This window comes from Montipora foliosa, unplaced genomic scaffold (genome assembly GCF_036669935.1).
Source record: "Montipora foliosa isolate CH-2021 unplaced genomic scaffold, ASM3666993v2 scaffold_378, whole genome shotgun sequence".
In the NCBI taxonomy this organism is placed as follows: domain Eukaryota; kingdom Metazoa; phylum Cnidaria; class Anthozoa; order Scleractinia; family Acroporidae; genus Montipora; species Montipora foliosa.
In genome coordinates this window covers 28,367-37,500 of record NW_027179677.1, presented here as the reverse complement: position 1 = coordinate 37,500, position 9,134 = coordinate 28,367, and the positions used below count along the sequence as shown (strand labels likewise).

Below are 9,134 nucleotides of genomic sequence, written 5' to 3'. Positions count from 1 at the left end.
GTTGGAACTCAGACCCACTTTGTTTGAGCGTAACAACAACATCAGGCGATTTATCTATGAAACGCCATTTACCTGCGGTGGCAAAGCACATGGCAGCCTAACAGAACAATGCAAGAGGAAAACTATCCTGACAAGTAAGTTGATTTAGCCTTTTGAGCATGCGCAGAAAGCACTTACTTGCTGAGAATGAGTTGACACATTGTGTCTATACCCCCCTCCCCATTCTGTGTTGCCCGTTTGGGAGTCAAAGATCACAGTTATTACGACTCAGCAATAGGGACCTTAAGATCAGATGACGAGAACAACTACGAGTACGAGTGTTCCATACTGAGCATGCGCATAAGGTTTGGAGGCCGACATGTTTCGAAGTGCGCATGCTCAGAACGGAAAACTCGTACTCGTAGTCCTCTCCCTCCTCCGATCTAAAGATCTCTATTGTCTGGGGGGAGGAGGGGGTGAATTGGGTTGCTTCGAAAGGATAAAAGAGTTTAAAATGACGGAATAGGCGGTCAAAAAGGGTGTGGAATAAACTAGTAATGCTGCAACTGTACGATATATCTAGAATAGAATAGGTGGCTGTGTTTATCGCCCATCTTTCATGCAGTCTTGGGGAGTGAATTGCGAAGAGTACAGCTTACTACATCGGGACGAAAGCGTACATAGGCCACTATGATTAAAAATACCATAATACGCATTGTTTGCCTTCCAAAAGTTTGCATATACATTGTCTTTATTTTCTCTACCTTTGCATATGCTTATGCTTATGCAAACGTTTGGAGGGCAAACAAAAGAGTATTATGGTATTTTTGAACCAACCCAATAGCCACCTCTGACAGCCGCTGTACGGTCCATGTTTGATATCGGAGCACATTAGCTGTGAGTCGATTATAATGAGGGAGGTTAATCGGGGTTTCCAGAAAAGTACTCAGTTAATTACTAGTCACTGATACATGAAGCGAAGTGTTAATTAATGTTGATTTTTGTTTTGCACGTTCTCTTCTAGCATCCAACACGTTTCCTTACATAAAGACGCGAATTCTTGTGGTCCAAGAGGAGCAATACGAACTGACACCAGTTGAGGTTAGTTCGTGTTACCTTAGTTCTAAGGAACGAGTTCAATTCATTGTCCTAACCAAAGCGAAACTAAAGTAAATTCAGCCAGTCAAGAGTATACAGAATTTGAAGCAATGATATTTACACTTAACTACTAGTATATCGTCCTTTCTTTGGCTTATCGAAGAAGACGCACACTTTTTAGGACAGTCAAATGAACGCAAACCAGATGAATGCAACTAGCGATAGTATAGTGACCTCAAAAACATGACTAAAACACTAGCATATAATTTGTTTAAAAGTGGTTTGCTTGAGTTTACCGTTCTTTGCACATCTGCGACTTGAAAAGACCAAATCTATGAAAAATGTCACCATGCAATACCGAAGTTCTAATATGCATTCTAAGTTTCAACACCATTACTTGAATGCCCATGAATCAAATTGAGGCTAAAGTAAAGTTGACCTTACAAAATATAACTTAGCGCTATCGCAAGTGATATCGCACATCAAGAACAATGGCAGAAGGAAATTCAACTAGAATTTAGAGAAAAAGCTGCTGTTCTGAAATAACCTGCGGTTATTAGTACTTTCTTGCGGGTCTTTTGGTTGTACAACGCTAAGAACTGAGGGCCATCATCACGAACATTGATGGTGTGAGGCCGCCATTTTTGAATCGCAATAAGGGGAAGACTGGGACGAGTTTAACGTACAAGATGGCGATAAGGGACCCTAAGGTGTTTTTTCGCAAAAAGATACTCAGCTATAAGACGCACCTTGCGTTTAGATCACATTAGGGGCCAACAAGCAATTTCTTTGAGAAAAAATGCTGCGCCTTACAGCCGAAAAACTACGGTTAATTGCCATCTGCAGTACAGGCGAACTATCCTGTAAGTAACTAGATAGGTTCGAACCGTTTAAAAGTAAAAGTAGAAAAGGAACGGTTCATTGCTGTATGCTCATGTTGTTGTCAAAACCTAAAATTTGGTGATTTCACGTTGTTTTGTGGACTACGGCAAAAATGCAGTGAAACGCTTGCGGCACGTGCAGCACGATTATTTTTCCTTTTGAACCAATCACATTCTTGCTTTTCGTCGTCTTTGCTTAAATTCTGTAACCACTGTAACAGGACGGGTTAGGAGGTCAAATTCTGCGTTATAATTGGCGCATTTCGATACACTTTGTCGATTTCAGAGCCCCTCTCGCCGCAAATATGATTGACTGCAACTGAAAAACCAAGCAGTTTATCGAAAGTCATGTGAACTTCCGAATCCTTCTTCCTTATCGGTTTTTCTTTACGTTGATGTATATTAATTGTAATTTTAATGTGCCATTCGTGTGATTTATTTTTCTTCAGGTCGCATTCGATGAGATGCAAAATAAAGTTAAGGAGCTAAATAATGTTATCACACAGAATCCTCCAGACATGAAGAAACTTCAGCTTGTTTTACAAGGCAGTGTCAGTGTGCAGGTACACGAGTGTTGCCTCATGTATTCAAAGGGGCGGGTGATTTTGTGCTGGAGGGCAGGCGATTGTTCATCGATTTCGAGAAGATCTACTAAACGACTCGATGACAAAACCTTCGGCTAAATTTGTATTATCGGTGTATAACCAGGTGATAATGTGAGAGTTTTCGGTTGTGGTTATTTTGGAATGGTGACGAGCTTCATGTCCATTATTAAAATGGTTTTAATATTGCATTTTAAAATCAATTTTCAAACGAAAAGAGCTGAGACCGTATTGCACCGCTAAAAGCATTGGACATGTACCCTACAGTACAACACACATGCCGCACACTTTTGGAGAGCACTAGCCTCAGTCCCCTCTCATATTCATGAGATGGTTCTTTGATGCAGCGACGTATGTGTCCCTTTGAGTATGTTCTGTTTTGTTTTGTAATTCCTCAGGTGAATGCTGGTCCGCTGGCGTATGCACAGGGGTTCCTCGACAAATCTGTGCTGGCATCGCATCCACATAAACACATAGAAAAACTCCAGCAGGTTTACCGGTCTGTAACATTTCTTTTTCTGCCTAAACTGTGCGAAACAGCAGCATAACAGTTTTCAGAGTTAAAGGATCGCGATTGGGTTCATTATAACATTTTTGTTTGCTTTTGTGGAATTGATGATGAAAATAATTTTAATTAAATGGCTTATATGTAAGATACTCGCAAGAAGTAATCTAGACTCAAACCTTAGTGAAGCCGATGATATTTTACACTGGCAATTCTCTGTGCAAGGATTGTATCGAGGCATATGTTAACATTTTAACTTACCCGAACCTTTGAATCAGTCCCGTCCAACTGTTGTCATGTCAACGTCCTATGCGTATAAGGAAATGTCATTCATATCTACTATAATAATTGTTTAACTTGATCGTTATTTCAGGGAATTCATCGCTTGCTGTGGAAAGGCTTTGGAAATAAACGATCAGTTGATAAAAGAAGATCAAAGAATGTACCAGGAAGATATGAAAGAGAAATACGTTCAGCTGAAAACACGGCTTGCCAAGTACATTGGAGATGAAGTAAGACCCTGACAGAAACCTTTTTGGATTACCAATGCAAACAATTTGAACTTTTCCCTTCATTCACGTCTTGATGAAAGAATGTCGTTTATTTATTTTATTTATTTATTTATTTATTTATTTTTTTGTGGGTTCTAGTGTTTTATTTATTTATTTATTTATCACCTACACTACATACAGTACTAATACTTTACTTACATGCATACACTACTTACAATACATAAATTACAATGCAATCACACTGATTAGCATATTTACAATGCAATTTTCTATTATAGAAAAATTACACGTATATATACCAGTTAATGTTACCTTTCTTTTAAATACTCTTTGTTTTTTTGTTTTATAAAACTACTACTTTTTTGAAAAAAAAAAAATATATATATATATATATAAGTGGAAAGAACTAAATAATAGATATGAAATTAAACGTAAATTAACCTAAACATCAACAGCATATAAAATTACAGTAAAAACGCCCACGTGCGATAAAATTTCGGAAGTTCTTTTTTGGCAGTCGCGATCTCTTTTAGGATTTCAAGTTTTCCTGTGATGAACAGTAGGAAATTTTGGTAATCTAAGACATCTCCACGAAGGCTTGTGCAGAAAATGCGATATTTGGCTATCAGTAGGCTATAATTTAGGACTTGCCAATGCTTTGTCCTATCATGCCAGCCATATAGTATGTGACTTGTGGATAACGTTATTGTTTCATTTGTTTTTTGGTACCACCGGTCTTGAAACAGGATCCAAAAATCGGTTGCTAGTGTGCAGTTTATTAGCAGGTGATGCAGCGTTTGTTCTTCCGTATTGCATAAGTTGCATAAGGGGCTTTCTGAAATGCGGTCTCGGTAGAGTGTAGCGCGGGTTGGAAGCACGTTATGAATCACTTTATATTGAAACATTATTATTTTAACTTCATTTGTGACTTTAAATGGCATAAGATAAACGTTCTGGATGGTACTTTCTGTAAGACCATGGCGTAGAATTTTCGTTTCGGCAGTTGGAGGAACGAAGACGGTGTTTAAAAGAGAGGAGTAAATAGAACTGGTTTTTAGACTGTTTACAGTGGTGTCGTGAGTGTCGTTTGGAATAGGGTTTCTAAGATTAGCTTTCCATTTTTTTGGGATTGCGTTAACTAGGCCATAGTATGTGGTGAAAGGAACATTCAAATTAAATTTTATGGCAAATTCATGCCACTTCAAAAAATCCTGATTTTGGTTTAATATGTCGCTTATCTTGGTAATGCCAGCGTCATACCACGTTTGGTAAAAAACAGGCTTTTTTCCTACAAGAATTTTCCTATTATTCCACACTATTTCGTTTTTAGGATTTGATTTGGAATCGCTGCTCGTTGAGATTTTGAACTCGCACCAATAATCTAACACCTTTTTATAAAATATGGGAAGTTTATCATCAAGGTCTAGTGTACTTGTTGCGAAATTACATTTTGTTAGGAAGGCAAGACCACCATTTTTGTGAAAGAACTGGTTAGGAATAATTTTCCAGGAAGCTTGTGACTCGTCTTGAATTCTGTCGATCCAAGCTATTTTGAGCGCTTTTTCCATGATCTTAAAATCGCACATTTTCAGACCGCCATCTTTTTTCTTTCCAATTATGGTGTTTCTTTTGATTTTAGGGGGTTTCCCTGCCCAGATAAAGTTGAAAATTAGCTTATTTATTTCTTGAATATAGTGATCTGGAACAGGGAGCACGGAGGCTGAGTAAATTAATTTAGATATCCCAAGTGTTTTAACGATGTTTATCTTTCCATAAAGAGTTAGATTTCTCCGTTGCCAAGTGTTCAGCGTTTTTTGGAGGTTAAGTATTTTTTTACCGAAGTTCAGTCTGTTTGCACTTTCTTGGTTGTAAGAAAAAAAGACACCAAGAGCACTGACAGGTTCTTTTGGCCACTTAAAACCAAAAGGTTCATCTGTTCTGTCTTTCCATTCGCCTAACCACATTGCTTCGGTTTTAGTTGTGTTTATTTCTAGGCCAGAGTGCTCTTTGAAATCGTTTAACACCTTCAATAGACTCGTAACGGAGTCGAGGTCACGGACAAATACTGTTGTGTCGTCGGCATATTGACTTATTTTAAGCTCTTGCTTGTTGACTTGGATACCTTTTGATAGTGGGATCATTTATTATAGATCTAGAGAGGAGTTCTATACCGAGAACGAAGAGGACGCCAGACAACGGGCAACCTTGTCTGACTCCCCGCTGTAGGGAGAAAAAAGTTGAGGCATGACCGTTATTGAGAACACAGCTAGTAACATTGTTATAGAAAATTTTTATCCAATTTTGAATGTCGTGGCCGAAGTTGAAGAACTGAAGTGTTTGTAAGAGATAGTTCCATTCAATGGAATCAAACGCCTTTTTGAAGTCCAAGAAAATGGCAATACCTTTTTGATTTGGCTTATCTGTGTAATGTATTAAGTCGTAGATTAGCCTTACGTTTTCACCAATGTAGCGGCCTTTAACATAACCCGTTTGATCAGGGTTTATTAATGTTGGCAAGACTTTTTCTATTCTCTTGGCAATAACTTTAGTGAGAATCTTGTAGTCGACGTTCAGAAGTGAGATGGGCCTTAGATTTTCCAAAATAGTTTTATCTTTGGATTTTTTGGGGATAAGGGAGATTATTCCTCGTCTTTGGCTTATAGAAAGCATGCCGTGCTGAGAAGCAAAGTTGTAGCTGGCTAGCAGGTCATGACAGATGTCAGGCCAGAAGAACCGGTAGAATTCAGCTGGCAGACCGTCGGTGCCCGGGGTTTTGTTATTGTCGAAGTCCTTGAGCGCATTTGTACAAAGAATGTCGTTTATGTTGCATTAACTTGATTGAATCTTGCAAGTAACTATTTCAAAAAGCCAAGAAGATTTCGTGTTTCGGATTTTGATACGGCAGTCTTTTTGGGAGTTGAACCTTTCGCTTGACTTCAACTATTATCTTTTACCGCGCGGCTGATTACCACAGAGACATAATGAACATCTTACTAACCTTGTTTTCTCGGTCCGTACCGTAAAATTACAGATCCTCCTTTTTTTTTAGAGGTCTTTGTGTATTTTTCACAAGAACTGTAGTACCAGGCCTGGTTTATTCGAAGGGTGGATAACGCTGATCGTATCTACAGTATAATTCAATTGATCATCCGCTGGTTGTGATTCTATCCATTTGTTCATAGTGCCATCCACCTTTTGAACGACCAAAGCCAATAGATTTCCATTTCGATAATTTTACCTTAGTCGCAGCTGAGTAGATGAAGTCGGCAAATTGTCGAGCTCGACACGTTAGTCATTGTCACCTCCAAGTATCCTAACATGCAGTGCATTTACCCAAACTGGCGAATTAGAATGTTCTTATGTTTAAAGATAAACAAGTACTTCGCCTCTTGTGACACTTAGTATGTGCTTATATGAGAGGTATCAATTCCTCTATAAATGCAGAACACGTGTTTGTTAATTTGTATTATTATACGGTGTCACCAGCTCGATTTTGATTGGTTGTAAGCACGCAGCTAATTCTTGCTTGCTCTCCCGCAGACAATAGCTTTTGTTATACCTCCGAACTCAAATACGTTTTCCGATTGGAGGAGAATATGTCACGTGTCATGGGTCAAAACTCACTAACTCCGTAGGGCAAACAAAACTCACTAATCACCTGAGGAAACAACGACTTGAACTTTCGACTCGTACATCGCTATCATGCTCAACCTCATCCAATAATTGTTAATTAAACTATTGCATTTTGGTCGAAGATAAAAGTGTGCCGTAATGGCTGTTGCAGTTAGTTCAATAGGAGTCTCAACACCGGCATCATTTGATGGTTACTTTTTTCCATTTATCCTAGATTTCCACCACCGTGACAGCATCCAGTAGTGTTTCGTCGCTTGTTATGTGAAAGAAATCAAACTCACTGAATGACTGTGTCACGTTGACACACTTATGGCCTATCACCATGGATTTCTGATGCGATGGGTTCAATTCAGACGTATTTTACGTCTCAGTCGTTCATCTTCTTATTTGAACCTAGTCACTAAAGCGACAACGAAGCAAACAGAATTTGTTCCTTAGAATCTTTGCAAAGACTTGTGAGAACCTACTGGTCTGTTGTACTTTCCACTTGAGGATGGAAAGAAAGATGAAATGGGTGTCGGATCTCATCACTGGGCTGTGTGTTGCCCTTGGGGCGATTGTTTTGACAGTGAACCGATATAGACAAGACCAGCAGGTTTTATTTTTGCTCAAAGGAACACAGATCTCTTTTGCGCTGTCATACGTTAAGTAAAAGAAAGAGCAGACTCGAAATACCTGTTAAAAAAAAGATTAGTCATAGACCCTCTGTTTCTTGAAGCAGACAAAAACTTCCGATTTCATTTGGTCATATGGTTCACCTTGGAATTAATGCAGATGTTTTGCAACTGAGTTGTGAGCGGTATTTGTCGAGTCCTGAAAGGGCGAAGAAAAATGACAACGCTGAGTATAATGCCCTCACAAACTTAACTTGCATCATCAGACAAGTTTGGCATCTATTCTTATTTTATGTTGTAACAATAATTTTTTTTTTTCTGTCATTTTGTTAGAGTCTGAAATTGATCGTGCATCATATGGCGTACATAACGGAGAGACATTGAAATGTCTGTAACTTAGAGGGATAATTGGTAAAGAGGTGGCAAGTAACTGTAACGTTTTTTCTGCCCATCCAGCGATTTTGCTCCGTTTTCCATTTTATCATCATTTCCGCCCATGTTCTTGTGAAAACAAGCATTTGTATTGAATAATAAAATAGCTGGGTTACTTCGGCTGTTAAAAGTCAAAATTTCATCCGAGAAATAGGTGTAAATTAAGTAAAAATCTTGGGGCTAATTTATCGGTCAAACGTAAACGTATAATCTAGCAATTCAACAGTCTTAAATAAAATTAACATTATTGTGGTTCCTTTTTAAACACATTGAAGAAAAATTCACTACGAAAGAAACTTGAATAGTTATAAGATGTTATTTTGTTTCAATCAATCGTATTTATAGCGATTTAGTTAGGTCTATGTACCAAGGAGACAAGAGAACCATTGCCGGTGAGATCTTGTAATTCCGAGCATTTTTAGGCATTATTAATTTCTCACTAGGTAGAAAAATCTTTCACAAGTACAGCTTTAGTTTTTATATACTTTTTAAGTAAATAAGTGGTTTAAAAGAAAAACGTTCAACTTCCTCCAAAAAGGAACGAACTCTTAGAATTAACGATATTTCGTGGAACTTCAGTTAATACTGTGATTTAGTGTTGCGTGCACGTGAAACGGCAAACGAGAACTGACTGTGGAAGGCTGCCTCTTGACGCAAAACAATGAATATTCACTTATTTTAACTTGTATCTCAATTTTGAGAGGCAAAATCAAGCAAGTATCTGATTTTTGGCCATCCGCAAAGTGCAGCGTGACGTTTGCTGTTTACGGTCACCGCGACGCATTCTCACCATTTCATTCAAGTGTTTTGCTATCCGAAAGCACAAGTAATGATTAAATTAAGAGAGAAAATAAAAAGGACTAATTTTTACATGGCTT

General features: G+C 38.3%; 1 protein-coding gene across 2 annotated transcripts in view; it reads left to right on the top strand.

The window, feature by feature from the left end:
* LOC137987674 (dedicator of cytokinesis protein 9-like) overlaps window positions 1-9,134 on the top strand; it is a 67,874-nt gene extending 58,740 nt beyond the window's left edge. For both annotated transcript variants that reach the window (XM_068833747.1, XM_068833746.1), the window contains exons 43-48: window positions 1-134; window positions 1,004-1,080; window positions 2,408-2,521; window positions 2,959-3,059; window positions 3,439-3,577; window positions 7,425-9,134. The exon at window positions 1-134 is cut by the window's left edge and continues 35 nt beyond it. In XM_068833747.1, coding sequence (XP_068689848.1) covers window positions 1-134; window positions 1,004-1,080; window positions 2,408-2,521; window positions 2,959-3,059; window positions 3,439-3,577; window positions 7,425-7,475 — 616 coding nt within the window. In that variant the 3' untranslated portion in view covers window positions 7,476-9,134. The remainder of the gene's footprint in view (window positions 135-1,003; window positions 1,081-2,407; window positions 2,522-2,958; window positions 3,060-3,438; window positions 3,578-7,424) is intronic.